This window comes from Poecilia mexicana, unplaced genomic scaffold (genome assembly GCF_051168715.1).
Source record: "Poecilia mexicana isolate PSO_F unplaced genomic scaffold, ASM5116871v1 scaffold_15, whole genome shotgun sequence".
NCBI classification, from domain to species: Eukaryota; Metazoa; Chordata; class Actinopteri; order Cyprinodontiformes; family Poeciliidae; genus Poecilia; species Poecilia mexicana.
The window spans coordinates 23,026,634-23,050,197 of NW_028263384.1; the positions used below are offsets into that span (position 1 = coordinate 23,026,634).

At 37.9% G+C, this 23,564-nt stretch overlaps 1 protein-coding gene across 1 annotated transcript; it reads right to left on the reverse strand.

The window, feature by feature from the left end:
* Positions 1-277: 277 nt before the first annotated feature.
* rab11fip2 (RAB11 family interacting protein 2 (class I)) lies at positions 278-22,824 on the reverse strand. Its single transcript, XM_014997789.2, has 6 exons — positions 22,642-22,824; positions 19,514-20,095; positions 14,667-15,067; positions 10,467-10,824; positions 9,438-9,513; positions 278-6,657 (listed from the first exon to the last, which is right to left on the reverse strand). The coding sequence occupies exons 2-6, from the start codon at positions 19,864-19,866 to the stop codon at positions 6,427-6,429; spliced, it is 1,419 nt and encodes a 472-aa protein (XP_014853275.2). The 5' UTR covers positions 19,867-20,095; positions 22,642-22,824; the 3' UTR covers positions 278-6,426.
* Positions 22,825-23,564: the final 740 nt, after the last annotated feature.

The window sequence follows — 23,564 nt, forward strand, 5'->3', positions numbered from 1 at the left end:
ACATCGAAGGTCTCGGTGGTTACTAGATAATTGATTGGAACTAATTTTAATCAACAATTAATTGTAAGCCAATTAATTGGTTGCATTCCTAGTTAACATCAGACACTATCAATGATTTTGTAAGAAAAATGTTAAGTTGTAATCTTTTCATGCCTAAGAATTATATATATATATATATATATATATATATATATATATATATATATATATATATATATATATATATATATATATATATATATATATATCTTTCTTGTATATATGGGAAACGCCAACATTTTCTTTCCAGTGACTTTATTGAAAAGAACATTTACAATCTTGTGAAACAGGCGGTGACGAGGTCTAAAGCACGTGAAGAAATAGTGAATATTAAGAAATACATCACCAGATTCTCAAGAATGCTTTTGATGGCACTTTACATACAGATAACCTGAAACAGCCTGACACGGTTGTCAATACAGAGTTTTCCAGCAGCTCCGTGTGTTTCTACAAAGAGGAATACATTCTTGTCCTCAAACGTTCACAGATGAAACTCTTGCATACTGGTTACAAAGTACAAGTTTTTCTTAAAAATAAATAAAAAAGAGGTTAATTTACCTCCAAACTTGTCAACCAGCTTGCAGAGTTTCACCAACTACACCTGGGTTGGATTTGATAAAAATTAACCCAGTTTGTGGGAAATAAAGGCTTAACGCCCAAGAAAAGACACAAAATCTGGCAGATGTGAAATACAAAAACATGTGACAGACATGCAGGAATGACATTCAGCTCCATATTTTACTAGTGTACCATTAAAAAACTGATGTTAGCCCCTAACCCCACCTTAATGTAACTGGCATACTGAACTTAATCATGGGAAACTGGGCAGTTTTGTCATCAACAACATTTCCCACAATAAACACCAAGTATTGCGATTAACTTTGATCTTTTATGACAGAAGGTAGTTTTAAGCAGAAACATCCAAACATTTTCAGTGCTTAGTGTATTTGAAAACTACAGCGCCCTTCATATTTATTGGCACCCGTCACAAATGTGTGTGAAAAGACTCAAAAACTTATTTACACCCAGAGAAGCAGGAAGTCACAGATTACGTCAACCTCAAAAAGCAAAGAATAAATAAAATAAAAAAAGCTTCAGTTCCATTTAGGAATTGTTAGGAATGCTGGAAATTTGATCATTTTGCCACGAATAACTGTACTCAGATTAAAAGTTAGATTTTTTTTTAATCTGTGAGATTATGCACAGATTATCTGTTGCTTATTATCTGCTGTAATAAGCAATTAATTTCATGATAAATTAAAATGAGCTTGATAATTTACATTCTGCTGATTAATTTTGAAGGGAAATTTTGTTTACAAGGAAGACAAAATCAATTTTATTTGTGGTTTTGGTTGTGTGTGGTGTTTATTTCTGTTTTATTTATTGTTTTATTGTGTGTTACTTTGGATATCTACAATATCTTCCAGCTCCAGTGTTAATTGTTCTTTAGGAAATTAAAGTTTATTTATCTTTGGGAGGGTGAACTTGCATTATATTGTACTAAAATTGTTTCAAAATAACAACATTGTTGTTATTTTGAATAACTTCTGGGGCAATTTATCATCCAGCTAGAGTTGTTGATTTATTTTAAGGCTTTTTACACATCCCTACTAGCGGTCCTAATAAACCACAAAACATTTAATGAATAAAATAAATCATGATGCAGCTCAGTCTCCCTGCAGAGTGGATCCTCTACATCCGCTGTGATAAAATGAATGACATTTAGATTTGTGTTTTAGTTTGACGTCTACAAAAGCAGCCAATTATGCGGAAGCATAAAGCAAATGCAATAATCAAGCTAAAAGAAAACAAAGAAATGACAGGCAAAATTAATTAATTTGAACTAGTCACCCCTCCGCCCCCCTCCTTCAGCTTTCATTTGAACTAAATAACCTCAGGGTCCACATTTATTCTACATTAAAACATCGTCAGACCTTTTCTTTTACATTCTGTCATTAAAGCAAAGCAATCAGGCTTTGGGGGGAGATTGTGCGGGTAAACAACCTGTTCCACAATCACCACGACGTTTAGTCTGACAAAAATTCATACAGGCATTCATTTCGCTTATAAGCCAGTTTCATCCCCCATATTTTGAAATGTGGTCCTCAAGTAGACAGAGAAATCCCCAGTAAGGACCAAAAGTCACAAATCATCTACACAATATGTACAATGGAAGTACCAAGAGTTCAGAAAGGCCCGAGAACACGCAAAAAAAAACAAGAGAACTAAATAAAATTACAGTTTGAACTAGAGCGTGCAGGCAGATTAGCATCACATCATACTCACACACCAACTCTGACATTTTTTGGCATCAGAAAAAAACTAAACAAATCAGTTCCAGCAGAAGCTCATTCATTAACAGTCCTGAATGAAGGGCGTGACGTTAGCGAGAGAACAGGATGAACCCAATACTTTAAAGGCAAGCGGGTCAACGGCCTCCATAGTGTTTCCACTTTACAAAAGAACAGCAGAATACATTCAGTACAGGGAGATTTTGGCCTCGAGTCGGAAAAAACGATCGCAGAGCAGCAAAACGGCGATTTCACAGCAGCAGAAAGTAATATGTGAATGGAAACCAGTAAAATGTTTGGACTGGAGGATAATCTGCCCAGTGAGGAGGCTTCACACTGCAGAAACACTAATTCTTACCAAGTATTTTTGGTAATGCAAATATCATAGTACACTTGAAATAAAAACAGCTAACAAGTAACTTTACAATGTAACAGCTTATTTTAAGTGAATAATTCCTAATATTGTTTAAGGCAGATTATTTCGCAATCAACTGGCCATGTGCCGTTACCTGGCAACGCCAGCCAAGCCCAGTCCGTTGCCTAGCAACAACAGTTCTAGATCCACTGGCAGATTATTCTTAAATGCTATAACTGAAATAATCTGCCAGTTTAATCAGTACTTTTAATCAATATTCAGGAATTATTGACTTAAAACAAACTCCTACGTTTTGCTGAAAGGTTACTTGTTAGTTTGCTTTCTTGTATTTCACGTGTACTAAAATATTTACACTAGAAGCTAAATCAAAAATACTAGGTAAAGTTTTGCGTTTATGCTGTGCGACAGTGTAAAGGTCCAACATTTCAACCAGTTCACTTTAAACCAACAAGAAATAGATGAAAGTACAAGAAAAACAAACAAACAAAAAAAACCCCTCAAAGTATTCACACCCGCAGCTCCGAAAAGCCCCTAACAGCAAAAGACAATTTACTAAATATGTACCTACAAAACAAATTAACATTTATGTATATTTTCAAATTTTAGAACAGAATCCTCTATTATGAAATAAAAAACACATTGTAAAATGAGGTGAATCTTTTCTATAAATATTGAAAATAAAGAAAGACAGGCTGGACAGTTTAAGTCAGTTACTCTTACAAGCTTGTTTTAGGTATTACAAGTAAATTTTGCTTAAGAACTTACATAAAAATGTTTTAAAATTTAACGTGCTTTAACGTGTTGATGATAAAGGAGAAAATAATGTTAATAATCTAATAAAATAAAAATAAACAGCCTCTCAACGTTTGGGTCAAATGTGTTCTGCTTTTAGTCTTTTCCATCCAGCAAAAACAATAATTTTCTCTAGTAACTCTGAGTGGAATTGGTCCGATCAGTTTTAGAGTAAAAGGTTGTTGAATATTTAAAATGAAAAAAACAAAAAAAAAAACATGACTAGTTAAATAAAAATGAGAGATGCACTAAACATTTCCATTAAAGATGTAAATCTGTCAGAGACCCTCATCTTAAAAAAAATTATAAAATGTCTGTCCGTATCATCAGCTTCACTCGCTAAACAGACGAATATTTTACACTTCTCAATTAGAAACAGAGTTAAAAAGAGTTGCTTTAAATAACAAACCATGTTATTTAGCATCAGAGAGGTAAGAAAAAGCTGCTAAAACATCAAAATGTGAATGAACAGTTTTAAATCTGAACTAAATAACAACTAAAAGTGTTTCTACCTTTAAGAACTATGAACAAATGAGCCGTTAGGACTCAAAGTGTAAAAGTCTGAGGAATGTTAAGAGAAAAAGCAGATTAAGACGGAGGCGCAGTAAAGGCAGAGTTAACCCATTAGGACCAGATCCACCTGCAACACTGGCAATCAGATTTCAGAATAATTCACTCTGATTTTGGAAGTTTGCTCTGTATTTTCATGTATAAAGCAGAAGAAAAAACAAGTGTTAACATTAATTTGCATGTCAGTTAGATAAATATAAAGCTTTTAGCTCCCATACATCATGGTTATGAGTTCATGTATCTCCCAGCGTCAATCAATCGATTACATATCAAACTGATAGGCACAGGTAATGCAAACGAATTCAAATTCAGTTGAATAATATGCTCTATTTTAGTTGTTTAACAGTTCTGTTAGCTCACAGGGTTTATGATCAGGGAAGTCTCTCACTCTGGTGGGAACGGTGTTGTCCACACAAGTTTATATAGCTGTCACACTTAATCAACCCACTCATGTGACTTCATGTGGCTGGCAAAGAGCAATCCAATCAGTTGCTTCAAAACAGCCACTTACATACAGTCATGTTCCTAACAGTCTCTGAAAAGGAATTTCTATCCAAACTAGGCTTTTCACAATAAATCAGTAAATTGCATGATAAATTAAAACGAATTCACTCATTTCCATTGAAATGATTTATCGTTTTTCTCTCTTTCTATGAAAAATTAGGTGATAAAAGTCTTCAGTCTGGTGCTTTTCTGTGTAAACAAAACTGAAGGGGAATTTTGTTCACAAACTTCATAATTTTATTAGTTGTTTTGTTTATTCTAGATATTTGCTTAATAATCTTTGAGAATGTTTTCTGGTGTTATTATACAGTTATTACCATTATGTTACCTGAAATAGGCCTAAAAACATCAATATTCTGGTGAAAGTCCTAGTATTCTACATCCTACCGTGGGGTCAAGGTAAAATAAAAAGAAACAAAATTTTATGTTTGAAATGTCTCACACACACCCTATTCACCTTGGAAAGAAAATGTTCTAAGTTTTCTGGCATTTAGCAAATAGAAATAATTTTGATGATTCTAACTAACCTAAAACAACAGAAGTTTAGTCTGATTTAACTTCAGACATTGAGGAAAAATGTGCATCTGTCATTTAATTATCTTTGAATATCTGGTTTCAACTGTAAGCAATGTTTATTACAAAACAGGGGAGTTTGAATAACTTCAGCACCAGACCGAAGACTTTGAAGAATTTTACAAAAGAAATCAAGGACTTTCCAAACCCTGACAACACAGAATAGAAATTAAAGCACTTCCATGAATTTCAAGCACCAGTTTGAGCCCTATATGTGTGATTTGTGCTGCTTTGGGTCAATATCGGTATCAGCTGAAACTCAAAGCTCCAATATCGGTATCGTATCGGAAGTAAAAAAGTTACTCTTACAAGAATCATCGCCCTGTGTCCTGTTTTAATTGGAAAGCAAAATCTTTATCTCACCGACAAAACAATCAGTTTGTAACTGGATGTTCTGGATGATCTCCGTTTTAGAAACCAACTTCCAGAAAGTGAAGCAAACATTTCAAAATCAGGAGTGATCATAAAGATGCAACCAACAACATCTTTTCTGTCACGACGTTTTTAGAGAACACTTCATTTTGAACACCTTGGGAAAAATGATATTTGATTTGCACTAACAGTACGTCTCAGCAATTAAAGTAACATTCATATGAGCTATAAAACACTAATAAATAAAGGATTGTGCAGCATAAATAAAGATATGTGCAGCATAGATCCACACGTGTACCATTAATACAATCATCAGCAGAGCTTTGAAGGAAACGACCAATCAGATCAACAGGAAGAGGCGAGTTTAACTCAAACATACGATTCAAATGTAAACAAGAGAAATACCAGCAGGTTGTAAAGCAACATGTTTCCGTAGTGATTATATTGCACTTATAGTAAGTAAAGTTTTAACCCCTCCAACTCATAACATTAAAAACATGAATATGTTCTTGCGAAACATCTTCCAGTCAGTCTAGGAATATCTGTAGAGGACAGAGCTGCCGGTCTAAAATGTCTGAAATCGATTGTAAACAGCTTAATTTGTAACGTAACTGCAGCTAACGCGTCCGGTAAACAAGTCTGGAAGCATCGCGGCCGATTATGGCAAGTGTATGTGCAATAAATTACGACAGAGCTTAAAATAATCCAGACCAAAACCTGCTCAAGATATCGTCTTGACTTGAAACATCAATGAATCGTTTGTCTTTCAGTACAGCAACAAATATTAAAAGCAACCCCGACCTTTAAATTAAAACAGGAAGTTAAAGTAAAGCTGCTTGAATTTGATCGACCCTTGACCCCTGACCTCCTTCTGAACATTTATTAGTGACTTTTCATCTAGTGTTTCTCTTAGTTCTTCTTTTTTGAGAGTTTACCGGCCTTCTTTTTGGGCACGTAGGGAGTCCGTAGGATGCTAGGCGTCTCCTCCATGACGCGGACCAGCAGGTTGTCGATGTAGTCTTCCAGCTCCCGGATGTGCGCGTCTTTCTTCCGGACCACTTCCTTCTGCTTGATGAGTTCCTGGACGACCTCGTCAAAGGTCAGGTTGCTGTAGTTGGCTGCCGTGTCTGGTGGCGCCACCTGAAGGAAAAGAAACGAGTTTGAAAAATGGTTCTACACGATTACAACTAAAAGTTCAAAATGTCTGTCAGACCAGAGCCAAGACGAAACGCTCAGGTCTGTTCTACCCATCCATCAACCAATCCATCTCCTGGCTTGGCAAATCAATCCATCCATCCATCCATTCTCCTGACCAATCCATCCATCCATCCATCCATCCATCCATCCATCCATCCATCCATCCGACCAATCCATCCATCCATCAACCAATCCATCTACTGGCCTGGCAAATCAATCCATCCATCCATCCAATCCATCCATCCATCCATTCTCCTGACCAATCAATCCATCCATCCATCCATCCATCCATCCATCCATCCATCCATCCATCCATCCATCCATCCATCCATCCATCCGACCAATCCATCCATCAACCAATCCATCTACTGGCCTGGCAAATCAATCCATCCATCCATCCGACCAATCCATCCATCCATCAACCAATCCATCTCCTGGCCTGGCAAATCAATCCATCCATCCATCCATCCATCCATCCGACCAATCCATCCATCCATCAACCAATCCATCTCCTGGCCTGGCAAATCAATCCATCCATCCATCCATCCATCCGACCAATCCATCCATCCATCAACCAATCCATCTCCTGGCCTGGCAAATCAATCCATCCATCCATCCATCAACCAATCCATCTACTGGCCTGGCAAATCCATCCATCCATCCAATCCATCCATCCATCCGACCAATCCATCCATCCATTCTCCTGACCAAGCCATCCATCCATCCATCCATCCATCCATCCATCCATCCATCCATCCTCCTGACCAATCCATCCATCCATCCATCCATCCATCCATCCATCCATCCATCCATCCATCCATCCATCCATCCATCCTACTGTAGAAAGGTCTTCTGTAAATCCTCAATAACATTTTATGGTTTTTAAAAATTGGGCCATAATAAGCAGCAAACTGAATCTGCAGAGTTTCAGTTTAGAAAACTTTTGTTCTGTAATGAGCGGGTTCATGTCGTAGCCTTTCTGAGTGATGGATGCAGACATCAGACTTGAGTCAATGGATTTAATGTCAGACACGTTTCAAAATGTTTTGTGTTTCTAAAGGAATCAAATCAGACTGACCAGAGTTTTCAGAGAAACTTCTGTCAAAACTACATGAAGCCTCCATGAGGAGATAAACGCAGCCAGACTGTTAAAGTTCTGGTTAATAAACAGCCAATGAAATGTTGAGGGAAGCAGATCATGGTCTGGCGTGATGGTTTTTAATGAGGGACTACTTTATCGCCTCGGCGCTGGGCTTCCTCCCACAGACGGACGGAGCAGCGAAAACCTCCGCCCTGTTTAAATACCTCGGTTATCAGCCTCCACTCCCCAACGCTACGCAAAGGCAGCGCACAGAGCGACCTGGAGCCAGACCGCTCACCTGTGTCTTATCGCCTCCAACAGCAGAAACAATGCTGCCGCGTTGCCATGCCGACCAAAATTAAATATCTGCTGCTGAGATTAAATGAGGAAGGTTTTGAGAACAGAAGACGTCAGATACTGTTGCACACAGTATCTTAAAGTGCAATAAAGAGTTTTAAATATAATGTAAATTAAATGATAAAGAATGACGTCAATCAGAGAACCGGGAGTAGAATTAGACTGAATCGATACACAATCTAGAATTTACTGCAATATCGTGACCAATACAGATATTAATATTAGATCGCTGCATCTCTGCTGATAACTAGTTATAAATAATCAATATTAATAAATTATTTAGTGAAAACAAGCTCATATTTCTTGAAGAAAAGTTACTTTTCAGTTATTTCAGGAGTAGTAAGATATTTACACTCGAAGTAGAATAAAGATACTTGTTAAAGTTTTGCCTTTTTGCAGTGTTGAAGTCAGTAGAGACGGAGAACATCTTTTTTTTTTTTTTACGCATGCACAGCGTAATAATCTGGCTGCTGACAAAAGGCCTGGGAATGACCATGAACTGGCGAAGTAATGATGGCCGTTTTTCCCTCCGATCAGTAGTGAGGAGGAGATAAGGCGCACACTTGGCATTCTCCAGTTGTGTCATTACAGTTTCTAATGAGCTCAGCTTTGAGAATCTAAACGCTGAGCTCTTTGAAATCTCTCACTGCCCCCCCTCTCCCATCCTGTGTGTGGTTAATTAGGGCCTTGAAGCAGAGGAAATGGGAGCTGCCATTTCTGGAAGGCGAAGCGGCACGCACGGGGACGCATGTGTGGATACCGACAGCCCTCAACACCCACAAAGCAAGGTGAGGAAAGCCATTATCAGCATTCTCCTTCTCATTTAGGCATCACTTTAGCTACTGCCCCCCCACAACCCTTAACCCAACTCTTCTGCTGTGTAGTACTCTGTTATTTCCTGCTAGACACTTTAAAACCAGAGAACTAGCTTGAGCTTCAAATGTAGTAACTATTTAAAGAGATACACACGTCATTTCCATTCACTGTCACAACAAAAATGGTGCAATTAGAGAATGAAAATGACCGCCCGGCCCTGAAATTTAACACCACTTCCAATGACGATCCGATCGGACGCGCTGACCGACGGGTGCAGCTGCTAATTAGCCGAATGGCGCGGCTGAGCGTTCGGAGGCCTTGCTGATCCGTGTCAGCTGCTGCTGCTGCGGCGCTGAGCGAAACTCAGAGTTCTCATTTACTGGGATCATTTATGACAGCCGCTGTCAGGTGAAGCTGACATTTTAGCAATAATGTCACTGGAAACCGGTGAAGAAGTTGTTGTTCTTACGTTTTTCTTGCCGAAAATGTCCTTCTTCTTCTTCTGCCCAAAGAGGCCGTCCTCGCTTCCCCTCTGCTTGTTGTCACTGAAATAACAGAGGAACATTAATTATCAAATGGGAAAAACATTTTCTGTTGTTTTTATAACTGCAGTTTATTAATCAACTAACAGAAATAACATATTTGGAGCAGCATTTAACCTAAAACTGTACAATTCATATAAACATTTTGATTCTTTTCAGATGAAAAATATTTTTTGTCTGTAAATATGTTCCAACTAGAACCTGAAGCACCTTTTGTTGTTCAATTATTAATTAGATAATCCAAAAAATAGTCAATAGATTATGGACTCTACCTTTTGAACATTTTGGGTTTTTGTTTGTTTACTGAACTGAAACTGAAAGGTCTCATTACTAAAGTTGTTTTTGTTTTCAGATTTGTTTGCGTAACATATTGTTTGTTTTTATTCGTTTTGCTCTTGATTTAAAATACAATCCTTCTCCATAATTGTGCACAATTGTTTCAACGTCCTGCTATTGGCAACAATTTAATACAAATGTGATAAAAGATTAAGTATTTCTTCTGAGCATTAACGATTATTTGTAAAACTTATACCAAGGTACAGCTTCACAGGTTGCTCAACATTTCATTTTTTCAGTCCTCTCCCGTGCCTCCCTGTGTTTGCTGACTTCAACCTGAACTGTGGAAACCAAAGGAGTTCAATGGTAGAAAAACAAAAATCCAGATTTCCCAAAACCTAAATCTTCAAAAATGTGATCAAATCGATAAAATCGAGCCGTGCCAGAAGGCTTCTTAGATGAAGTAATTAAACATCTGTGCGGTTTGTACACAGCTGTGACCGGCGCGGGCGCGCCTGGCAGCAGAAGACGATGGACCAGCGGAGATAAGTGGTTAATTGGGCGCTGTATCTCAGCAGAGGATCTCATTACTGCGGCTCAAAGGGCTTTGCTACTCTAAAGAGCCGCTAATGACACCTTCCTCTCAGATAAACCACAACTCTCTGACGAAGCCCAACTACCTGGTTTTGTAGCCGAAGCTGAACGGGTTGGTGTCGGCCGCGGCGTCGGCGCTGAACGGGTTGGGAGAGCGCAGGTCTCCAGAGCTCCCCGACCGGCCCCCGTTGCCGGCCCTGCGGCCCTCCTTCTTCCCCGTCACACGTTCCAGCAGGCTGACCTTCTCCTTTTTCTCCCTCCGCTCCGCCCGCTCCCACGGCTGCTGCCCCCGCTCGCCCTCAAACGGGTTGCGGTTGCGTGGGAGCGTGGCATACTTCTGTGGCAGCGTGTCACTGATATCAGTGAAAGGGTCACTGTGTGCTTCTCCGTCCTGGTATCCAGGCACCTCGCTCTGGGAACGCCGGTGAGGGCCACCTGTACTTCCTGGAAGAGGAGGAAAAACAACTTCAAGCCGCTGCTGCGATAAACGGGACAAAGAGCCTCGTTAGAAAACTCAAACTGCTGCTGCTGCTGCTTCACTGTGCTGAGAGGCCAGCTGCAGTAAAACAGTAACCTTTTAAACAGCACAGTTTAATAATAAACTAATGCTGAAATGATTAATCGGATTAATTGATTATTGTTCAGATGTACTAAAGGAATGCTATGTTGTTGCATTTTAGGCAATAAAACGTTTATTTTCTTATTTAAAAAGGAATTTGGTTGTTTATTTGGGTTAGGGTTAGGGCTGAAACGATTAATCTGATTAATCGTGACTAATTGTTATTGTTCAGATGTACTAAAGAAATAAAATCTAAGGGAATAAATGTATATTTTCTTATTTTAAAAATGTATTTAATTAGTTGTTTATTTGCATCTTTAAATGTATTTCTAACAAGGCAGATCGAAGTGCTTTACGTCATAAAGGCTCAAACGATTAATCAAACTAATCAGTGATTGAAACAACCATTAACTAATTTAGACAATCAATTGTTTTTCTTTTAAAAAAGAAATGTAATTGTTTATTTTCATTTTTAGATGTATTTATAACATACAAGAAAGGTGTAAGTACTGGGCTGAAATAATTATTCAGATTAATCATCAATCATTGATTATTGAAATAATCAATAACTAATTTAGGTAAAATACTTTCTTATTTAAAAAGGAATTGATTTGTTGATTTGCATCTTTAGATGCATTTCTAATGTAAAAGAGGTGTAAGTGTAGGGCTGAAACGATTAATTGGATCAAATGTAATTAATTGATTATATTTACTAAAGGAATGCTATGTTGCATTTTAGACAATAAAATGTTTATTTTTTCATTGAATTTTTTGTTTATTTGCATCTTTTAATTTATTTTTAATGTTTAAATATGACTTTCTTTTACAAGATGGTTAAAAGAAAAATATGTAGAATGTGTAATTTTTTAATCTGATTGTCTGGGGGGGAAAAAAATCAATAAATTTACCAATTACTAAAATAACTGTTGGTTTCAGCCCTGTGTTAAACGCAGCTGTCCATAAAGAAGATCTCAATCGTTTAAGCCTCTGTTATAATGCCAAGTTTTGCTGATGTAAATAGTCATTAACCTTTTTTCAACCCATAATTATCATCCCGTCTCTACGACCCTAAACTATGCTGACGCACCTTTTGATTCATGTTCATAACTCAGTGTTTGCTGCTAGTTTCCCACATTTTTCCTGCAGATGTTCTCCAAAGCGACCAGATTGTGAGGAAATCTCCTTCCCGATCAGCCAATGCCGTTCCAAAGCTCTGCATTCCTCTCATGGATCCCTCCATGTTTGGATGTTTGTCCCACATGAAGCATCTTTCACTCGGGTCGGGTCGTTCTCTCTGCTTTTGGGCCCAAGGTGTGTTGTGAAAAGGTGGCCCAAGAAGTTCCAGTTTGGTTTCATTAGACTGGAACACGTCCTCCTGAAAGGTTGTGGGAGATTTTTCAGCCCGGTCCAGATGTTGGACCCCGAACCCAAAGGCCTTCACAGTTACGTTTCCCAGCCTCCAACCTGTTTCTCAGTAGTTCTGGATAAATGTTGAGTTTCTTGTTCTAGATTTTGTAAAGTTATTGATACTGGAGGAAATGCATAATGGAAACGGTAGCTAAAATGGCCACCTGTGTACTGAACAGGTGTGAATCAAAAGGTGCCTCAGAACATCAATGAGTCCACATTTAGGCTACAAGGTTATTGCAACCGTTCCTTCGTAGGTCTTTAGTAACAAATTTGCCATTTTTTCTGTGCTGTTCTTGAATTTTACAATAGATTTGTTACATTTTATGTAGAAAAAATATATTTTAGTGGTGGTACTTGATTACATTTTTTGACAGGGCTTGAAATTAATCATAGTTTAATTAAAAATAATTAACATTTCCCATTTAAAAAAAAACCTTTTGTTGCTAAATAATTGAATAAACGTATGAGTGCAACAACAAAGATATTTATCGTTTTTATTTTGGTACAAAATGCATTTATACTCATTAAGTTTTTATGAAACCTGTTAAAAAAATCCTCCTTTAGAAATGAAGGCGCTGTGTTAGCGGATGTTTCTCGTCCGTCAGATTTACAGCCGTACAAGAAACACAATACAAAGGTTCCGGCTCCGGAGCTTTGTATGAAATAAAAGACAAGTGATTAATTGTGTTAAAATGTTTAACACATTAAAATTTCTATAAGTACTTAACTGAAATTAACAAAGAGAAATTTTTATATAAACACTTTACAAAAGAAGCACATAAGGATGAAATCTGTTGTGAATTGGCGCTTCATAAATAAAATGAACTATTAGACCACAGAGACCCTCTAAAAACACACATAACTGCATATTTAATAGCTCAAAAGCTAAATAGCTAAAAAAATCAGTTTTGCCTTTAGCCATCAGACTTTACAATGTCCAACTCTGAGAACCAAATGTAATTTTTCTGGATTCATTTATAGATGCTTGGTAGATTGTATTTATATTCAGTCGTAGTTAAATTACTTACATTACACTGAATTATAGTGTGATGCAAGTAATTTACATCACACTATATTTTAATTTATATTAAAAGGTTATATATGTATTATTAATAATTAACATCTTGGATAGAGTAGCAATTTCCCCTTAGGGATCAATGAAGTGTAATCATTCATTCATCCATCCATCCATCGCAGAACCTAACATCTACAGCAGTGGTCCCCAAACTACGGCCCGCGGGCCAGATCCGGCCCGCCTCCACATTTGGTCTGGCCCCCTGAACAATACCAGAGAGCATTTAGATTTTTATTTTTATATTCCGTATTTTCCGGACTATAGGCCTTTTATATGTGGATTTTTCTTCAACCACCAGGGGGCTCTTTATCAGGAAGTGAATCATTGGAAGTCAAAATTGGAAATAAAAGAAGAAAGCGCCCATTAAAACTGAATTAGGTTTTAAAATTTGAGAATGTTGTTGATCAGTTAAACAGCATTGAGAGGAAAAAGAAGATTTTTCGTTTTTTTAAATGATACTGGGATCATTATGAGAATTTGAGGTATTAGGATCCAATAGATGGCAGTAGTGCAACAATAATTGATGCAAGCTGCCGTTGAAAAATGAAGATGAAAAAGAAGAAGAAGAAGAAGAAGACGCCCATTTTCATTTAGCACATGCTAGTAGCAACACAAAGGATCAGCACTTTTACTGTTACCGTTCAGAAACTACCGTAGTTAAATCTAAACTTGGCAACTTTTTCTTTTTCAACCGCAATAAATGTGATATTCAAATGACCCGTTATGACTCAAATGTTGGGTGTCCGCCCCCCCTCTGCTGCTGCATCGCTGGAAAACCTGGAGCGGCAGAGATATCTGCGGTTTATATGTGTATGTTTACTGGGTTGTTTTAAAAAAAAAAACTTTGGGGTTGTGGCTTATAGTCCGGTGCGGCTCATAGTTCGGAAAATACGGACTATAATCCTTCCTGGATTTATTCTGTGAAGAACCCAGAGGGTTATTTGGTTGTGCTTTCTGGAAAACATTTAGGCACTCCTGCAAACGTCACACTTTTTCTGTTACAAACTGACTCCAGCCGCCACCAGAGAAGGGGAAAGTTATGTGGCCCTCACAAGAAAAAGTTTGGGGACCCCTGATCTACAGTCTCATTTCAGCCAATCAGCAGGCAGATAAATGAATGGTGCTTCAGGATTGGTTGTTTTCCAAATATAAAGTACAGCTAACATGATGTAAATTAAATTTTCCCCAGCTGCATTTTTTCCAGATATGTTAGCATGCTAGTGTTGACCCCAGGCTGCTCACCGCTCTCTTCGATGGAGTTCATGGAGTCCAGTTTGGGTCGGAAGTGGTTCCCGATGAGGTCGGACATGGAGTGGGCCGCTGACAGCTTCTGGCCCCCGGACAGCAGAGACCGCTTCGCCTTCGTCTCCGGCTTCGTCTCCGCCGGCCGGCCGCTCGGCTCCGCGTCGCACACGGCAGAGCGGGGCAAGATGGCCGAAGACGTGTCGCCGTAGACGCCCCCGCCGTCGTTTTTGCGACCTTTCACCTTGTTCTTCAGCTTGGAGAAGGGCGAGCGCGGCTTCTCCTTCATGGAGAGGTCGAACATGCTGGCCGTCATGTTGTTCCTCATGAACTGGATGCTGACCTCGATCCGACCCCGGTCCTTCTTCTTCTTCCCCGGCTTGGACTCCAAGGAGAACCAGCTGCAGTCGGAGAGCGAGAAGCTTAAGCTCAGCAAATTCAGTGACAGAATTTACAGAAAAGGCGCGGGATTAACGCAGTGCAGCTCCAACAACAAATCCTTTCAGTTGATCACACATAATTCAGGGAGACGTGCAGACAAAATAAGAATGTGGTACAAGTCTTTATGCGACCAAACAACAATAAATGAAATAATATGCTTCCCCTGCTCCTTAATAGACACAAATGAAAAGCCTAATTTGAGCTGAATAATCCAAAAGGTTAAATCACTTCAAGTTTTTTTTTTGACACAACCGAGAGGCACCATTTATCTTTTAAAAGGATAAACATTATTCTTTGAAATTCGAACAGAAGAAATAGCCTCCTGAAGAATAATAAAAGGCCATTCCAGGCTCCTATTTGTTTAACCCTTCTGCTTTTTCAACTGGAAATAATGGGATTTTTTTCCCTTCACTAGGAGGGGAAAAAGTGTGGCATTTGCACAAATCTGGCCTTTGTTCAGAAATGCAACGACAAGCAAGTGGGAAACTGCAAAGCCACATGACAGGGCAGCACAGGAGTTCATCCATGCTAATGAGACGTATCCTTGTTCATTAGCACGCCTCAGGACCAAACCGCAGTTTAGAAAGGTTTTCTGTCTGTTTTCTACATGAATGTGTCACATTTTACAGTAGAGATAATATTTAAAGCCGCAAATGTCATCGCAGTTTAAATGTGTGCAATATTGCAGTCCTGGGTACAATGTTGGGATGAAAAAAAGTGAGAAAAATGTGAGTTAATCCTCAATATTAAATAGTTACACAGTTTAATATTTCCAGGCTTTTCTTAGAGCAAGAAAAACTAAAAATCTTGAAGGTGTAAAGAGATAAATTAATCACAAAAGGCCTTTTAACTCGTTTCAAAGAAGAAGAGTCATTTTTCTGTATCAAGTCTACAAAATTATTTAAGTAATCAATAATTTTGATAATCAAATTTTAAAAAATTGGCACATTATGCAGGTTTTCAATTTAAGTACCAAAGCTTATTTCCTACCATTTTAGAAATAAATTAAAATAAATAATTAAATTCCTTTTTAAACCATCCGCCGATCCTAAGAGATGTTTTTTAACTTGGTCCGGGTAGGTCAGAATGTGTGTGTGTAGTTTCAGGAACTGACGGTCTGATGGGCTAAATCTAAACAATATTTAACTAATAATTACCTGCAAACACACTCTAAAAACTAATTAAAACTGACTGAATTAGACAAATAAAAGGTCACAACTAAATGGTACAGCAAGGCTCCCCTTATGGATGACTAATAGTTTATAGATATATTATTCATTTACATATAAACACTTTATAAATCATTAATAACTGTTTATTATGCATTAATTAAGGGTGAGGAGGCTAAATCTACTGTTCACCTATATATCTTATCTAGAGTTGTTATACAAAACATTTCACAAGAAGCATTTGTAAATATAATTTTCTCTTCTAAGCCTTAATTAATGTATAATAAATAGTTATTAATGATTTATGAAGTGTTTATATGTAAATGAATAACATATCTATAAACTACTAGTCATCCATAAGGGGAGCCTTGTTGTACCATTTAGTTTTATTTAGTTGTGACCTTTTATTTGACTAATTCAGTCACTTTATAATGAGGGAAGAATCATTGTAAAGTGGCACCAACTAGCCTATAATAAACCCAAAAACTATTAGAACCCTGACTGGGTTTGGTTCCCACCCACAGCATGCTGCTGCCACCGCCTCAGGGTCTCAGATCTCCAAACTCGTCACAAACACAGGCGTGCGATAATTAACGGATACCAAACCGCGTTTTTCCTCCTCAGCTTGTCGGGTCCGAGGCGGCTGTGCCGAACACAGGCCTGCTGTGTGGAGCCGTGGTACCGACGGGGATCATTACAGAACCGCTGCTGAAAAGCTGCAGAGCCTGGAGGTGCATCACTGCAGACACCTAAATAAATACCAGCCAGGAACGCTGATTGTAACATATCGTGATTCTGGCTACTGACGGACGGGGAGGAAGTGTGCTAATGCCTTTCCATGATGGGACAGGCGGTGATCTAATTAACACCAGATCCAGTCCCGCAGAGCGAGGAAGATGATGTCAGACCTTCATCCTCTGGTTGGGTGAGCACAGATTAACCCATCAAGTTCTGCCCTTAAGACGTTAATGCTGGACCTATCTGTTGGATTAAACTTCGATTAAATTAAAAATTTCCTTGAGAAGGTGGATTTGTTTAGAAAGTCCGGTTCATTTGGACCAAAGAACTGAACTCTGATCCGCCTAAAGACCTCAGTTTGGGTTTGGTTGAAATGAACTCCAGTTTGCATATGTGAACGCCAAGCGGATCGGAGACCGTTCCAAAAGCAGGAAGTGGACTACAGCGCAGGGCATTCTGGGTAAATACAAGCAAAACAAACACGCTACGCTAGCGCTAACATCCTGGAGGGAATCAGAGTAGAACCGCAGTTTCTCCATAAAGAAAGAAAGAGATAAAGAAATAGATTATAACAGGATAAAGAAAAACGAAACAGTTAATAAAAGAAATAAGAGACAAAATGAGATACAGAAACAAAGACAAACACAGAGAAAAAGATGTAAAGATCAAAAGAAATACAGAAAGGAACAAAGAAAGAAAGAGAAACAGAAACAGAATCTGCATCAAAACATCAGTTGTTAAACTGTTTTGCTTTTGTACAGAACATAAAACTATAAGGCGACTAAAAAATGTTTAAGAAACAGAAATCTTTCAGGTTTTGACCTGCGAGTCAAAGTGTTTCTCAAACGGCAGCAGAAAAACCCAGAGGACCTTCACTGACTCGGAAAGCTGAAACAAACGGCGGCACTTCAGGCTGCAGAGAACAAACACGGCTGCATTTTTTCACACAAAAACAAAAAAATGGCTCCACTGGGAGTGACTACCTAAACATGTTTGTCCAGCTCCGCTTGTTTCAATTGGGCCTCCAAGTGACTCACTGACAACTGTCACTTATTAGGCGACATATAATCTCTAAACAATGGGCAATCAACTGTCAGAGAGGTGGAACAGAAGTTAAAACCACCAACTGCTGTTAAAAACATGCTGAGCTATAAACGACTTTAAACAGATGTTCAAAATAAGACGAAGCTGTAAAACAAGTGTGTGACGAATATAAAAGGCAAAGTGGCAGTGTTTATGCCACATGGTGAAAAGAAGCGGGGTCATGAACTTATTAAAGGACAGAATAAAGCAGGCGGGGAAATCTGAAATAGCTCTAACACATGCGGCAAATGTGACTCAAAAACTGATTTAGTTCAGGCTGAGGCCTTGTGACTGGAGGAGAAACATCGGCACGTTTCCTCTCAAGATAAAATAAACTAAAAACATCAGAAACCAGGAATTAGGAGAAGATTCAAGCAGATACTTTTCTGTCCGTCATTTTGACTGACGGCGTCAAAAATATTCCGTCATATTCTATTTTTATCTGTCAATCTCTACATGATATTGACATGGGTTTTTCTGTTACATTTAGTTTTTATGTAGGTTAATTAATATTCAAAGTTCAACAAACAATCCAGATCATCACACATTAATGAAGCAGATGAACTTATCAAACTTTTTCTCCGCAGTGATAAAAACCAGCTTCACAACGTCCTCCTGGTTCACACCTAGACAAAAAATCTGCACTGAAGTTTAGATCGGACCGAGTCCATTAAATCTGACCCAACCCGACTGATTAACTTTAGAGGCTCGAGTCTTAACCCGACGTATTTTAATGAAGATTTTACTGCTTTGTTTTTAGAGAACCGTTTGAATAAGCAGCCAATCTTCTCCCAGCTTCCTTTGACATCTTCCAGCTCCGTTTGGACTCAGGATGAGTCAAGAGCAAAACTTCTGGGATGATAGAAAGGATTGAATCTCTGCAGCTCCAGCAGCGCAAGGCGGAGCCGCTTCTTACAGTCTAATTAACTCATTGCTTTCTATTTTTAGCAAGGTAGACTGTCGACTCCTCCATTTAAACAATAAATAAACACAACATAGGGTTTTCTTTAGTTTCATGTATTCTGGATGAACTGGAAAACAATTTCAGTCGCTCTTTTCAATACATCCATCATGTGATTGATGTATTGAAGTGATGAAGTAAGGTAGCTGCAAATGGCCAATAGCAGTTTTATAACACCTGAAGGTAACATTAGCTGTAAAATGGCACTATGTGCCTGGAAAACACAAAATACCACCCCCTTAAGGGTTTTATACATTTTTACAAACTGTGCTCAAAAAGTAGAAATAGCCTGTCATTTTTTTAAGCTGGTTCTCTGAGGCTACAGAAGACAAGACGACCCCAGACGGTACCGTTGAGTTGATTCTGGTACTGATCGTCTTGTACCACTTAGTTTCGCCGGAATCCTCCAGCAGCTAGAGAGAAGCGAACATTTCAACAGCAGAGGCCGTACTCACTCGGTTTTCTTTCGTTGCTTGTTATCAAACATTTCGTTGAGGTTGATGGTCTTCTGGCCCAGGAATTTGTCCATCCCCACTAAGGAGCGGTGCATCACTGTGAGTGACAGCACGTACACTTCAGGGTTCCCTTCCAGAAGCAGACCGGGCAGCTCGAAGGACGCCTCCTCCCTCCAGACGGGGTCGGCCGTCTTCTCCGCCACCGACGTGGAGTACTTCTCCTTCCCCAGCTGGATGATGGTGTAGGCGTCGTTGGTGCCATTTTTGCCTTTGGGCTGTAAACCGGACGCCTGAAGAACGGTGGCTTGGACATGGGTTGGAAACCACTTCTGAGACTGCTCAGCCAGGGACATTTTATCACAGAAAACTAGCAAAAACCCATTCAAAATAATAGTAATGATAATAATTTAGACAAAAACGTATTTTAGTGACTTCAGTTTGCAAACAGCATGATTTACTATAGTGCAGTGTCCATGTCAGTGTGGTTTATGTAGCTATGGTAACAAGCGATGACGAGTCGGACAAACAGAGCACGCCTCATCTTCTGTTGAATCATCGATGTCCAAGCCACTGCTGAGTCATCTGCAACAGACAGAAGCGGAGCAGCATCAGAACATTTCCCAGATCCAAAACATGACTCAGAAAAACATCACCTAATAGGTCTGTTAATTATTTTAGCCAAATTAAAAAACTTCTAAGGCTGCAATGTATAAAACCGAAGCAGCATGGCATCATGCGGGTAAGATCCCACCCCCAACTCGCTGCTGGAGGCAAAAAGCTGCAGGCCGATGACTAGCATTGATTTTAGCTATTAAATTGTCAAAAAAAACGCATTAAATCTTAAATGTATGCCTGATATATAAAAGAAAAAGGGACGCAGTGCTTTTTGCTAACACTACAACAACGAGAGAAGCTAATAGCAGCGCTAGCTAATCTACCACAGCAATCACTTCTTAATAGTCACAAAATAAACATCAAGCCTGAAAACATAAAACTGTAACAGACTGAATGTTCTGTTTTTTTGTGTGGAAAATGTTTGAGTGTCTTTTGGTGTTGAATCCTGATAAGTTAGCGATGTTGTTGTCAATTGCTATGGCAACAAGTCTGTGTGTAGCATAGCAGACACACAGAAGGAGGAAAAAAGAAGAATACAAGTGGCACTGATTTGTTATTTAATGGTTTTTCTGCGTTATTTTTTCCTTTGCTGTGGGGCAGTGCACTAAATTAATGATACCTACATCTCAGGTTTCATTTAATTAACGGGATTGTTCTCCCCAACGGCACTGATAGGATGGCATGCAAAAGAATCGTCTTTTTGCCCTCCAGAATTTTGCAAAAGACTGAAGTTTCCGGATGTAAACAATAAGGATGCAAGGAGTCATTAATAAGGCTGGGCGACATGGCTTAAAATCTCTTGTTTTTTTTATGCTAAATTTGATTTCAAACCATTTTTTTCCTTATATACAACACAAATGACATAACTAAAAACAAATAGGATTTATTTCTATCATTCCTTCTGTCGGTTAGTCTGAATAAAGTTGAAATAAATACAAGCTGCAAAAAAAATAAAACATTTTAAAAATATCCAGGCTCATCAAAAATGATGGTAATTTTTTATTTCACTGGTGAAAAGAAAATTCAGATTTAAAAAAAATTAAAACCTTCAAAAATGTAATTACTTTATAGCAGTAGCAAATATTTAATCCTAAAAATAGACAAGTTTTTCTAAACTTCTGTCAATCATATCTTACAAATACTGACCATCCAAAATGCTATTATTCTTGACAGAGACAGCAGCTTTGAACTGGACTGAAAGGGATTATGAGATTATCATAGTTTATACATAAAATATTCTGATATTTACCAAACTCAAACCAAAGAATATGCTGTTTGTTGATACTTTATACATAACAAAAAGGTTTTTCCATTTTAATTTTGATGATGTCACACATAAGACAAATTGAGCTACAAAACAAAATGTGTGTTAATTAAGCACAAACTTCATTGGTTACGAACACAAATCCAATAGAGAAAAACTGTCAATAATCAGTTATTCATCAACATAAGGAAATGTACAATAATGAGAAAACAGAAACTAAGTGAAGGAATATTAACTGATTTCTGATCAGAACTGATCGAAACTGGCATGTTTTTTTATATATAAATGTCTGATAGATTGATACATCTAAGGATGAAGAAATGAAAACAATAAATAGAAGGCTGGGCAGTGTAGTTTTGATTCTGATCAATTGTTGGACTATTTTTCCAAATCTGGTGTCCTATAAATGAGAAACATAAAGATCTAAATGATATTTAACTTCTCTGTTTTGTTGTTCTGACTCGTGCTTTGAGATCATCTGACTGTTAATCTCTGGGGCGAGGTTATTACCACATGTAAGTTATTACAAAGAAACATTAATCAAGCCATCAGGGCATAAAATTGTATACTTTTTACAACAATGCTATTTCATTGTTTTTCAATTACATTTACATTTTTAATTATGAAATTCTGATATGGGCAGGGATTGTTTTCTGTCTAAGTACCTTTAGTCTCATTTGTTGTGATGACACACCGCCTTCAAGTTCAGTTCTGAATAAATAATGATCCTTACTTAGGAATTCTAATTTATTCAACTGGTTATTACTTTTAAATAAATGAGATACTTCATTACGATTTACTGTCATTTCTGCTAACTCATTTCAGTTGAAGTTGCATAAATCTCTTCAATAAAAGGGATTTTCTCCTCACTATTATGAATCTTTCCTTTCATCCAGATTTTTAGGATTTTACTCCGAAGCTTGAGAACTCCTGCCAAATAACACTGCGAGTTACAATGAAACATGAATGAATTACAGCCGTTTTGTAGCCGAATAACTGACATAAACAACAGGATAATCCCTTTAACTGAGTACTCTCCCTTTAAAAGACAACTGTCTCAACAAAGCTTTTTAAACAAACTCCTGCGATAGTAAAGCATATAAAAGTAACTTACAAATCCCAAAATTACGAAGTTTAACCCAGATTTATCGTGGTTAGATGTAGTTGGGCAGCAGCAGGGTAACGTTAGCTTACTGCTAATAAGAACCGAGCATCACAGCCGCCCTCAGCCCAACAGCAAGCCGCTTACCTCAGGGTCATTTCCGCCGACTCCACACACACATCCGGGGCTTCAGCGCACACACGACCTGTCCGCAGATACATTCACCCGCTGCACTCTGCGGCTCAGCAGGCCGCAAATGTCAGTTGTTGTTGTAGCAGGAGCAGCGCATTGCTGTCGGGACAGAGACGGGCTTCACTTCCTGATATGACGTCACTTCCTTTTCATGCCGGTGAAAAGGTCAGTCGCCTAGACGGGTTATTTAGCTTAAAAATAAATACTTTACAACATAATACTTTAATTTTGTTAAAATTCTACTGTACTAAAAGTCACCTATGTTAGTAGCTGAATTGTCTTTAACATTTTATTTTATTTTTTATAAAACACAAATGAAGAATACGACGGTGGCCATTGTAATAAAAAAAATTGAAAAAATTCTGCCAAAATAAATCAGAAATGTTTAGATTAAACTCAGAGATTTCCTAGAAAAACAAGAACATTTTTAGGTTGCAAAAATAAATTTATTTAGACTATATTCAACTTTTGGAAAAAATTTTAGATTCAAAAGTAAGATATTTTTGACTTTGGACTCAGAAATTTCCAGTTTTTTTCTAGGAAATATCAGAGCTTAATCTCAAAGTTCATTTTCTCAAGCACATTTTCAACTTTTGACAGTCAGAAATTTCCATATTTTTTGCTAGAAAATTTCTGAGATTAATCTTATTGTTTCCTTTTTTTCTAGTAATATTTCATCATTTCAAACTCAGAAATGTCCAAGAATTTTCTGGAAAATTTCTGAGATTTTTGGCAGAAATCTTTTTTTTTTTTTTTTTTTTTGTTGTCTACATGGCCCTAATATAACATCATGAGTATTTATTAGCATTTTTTAAATATTCTTTACAGCTAATAAAACCTCAAAATTCATTTTGCCAGGAAGATGGAGTATTATATAG

Bases quoted from the DNA above. Each gene is read 5' to 3' on its own strand.
- rab11fip2 (XM_014997789.2), bottom strand. From the start codon at position 19,866: ATGTCCCTGGCTGAGCAGTCTCAGAAGTGGTTTCCAACCCATGTCCAA. The intron at 15,068-19,513 runs GTGAGTACGGCC...CTCCGACTGCAG, and splicing joins AAGCAACGAAAGAAAACCGA to CTGGTTCTCCTTGGAGTCCA. The intron at 9,514-10,466 runs GTAGTTGGGCTT...CTGTTATTTCAG, and splicing joins AGCTTCGGCTACAAAACCAG to TGACAACAAGCAGAGGGGAA.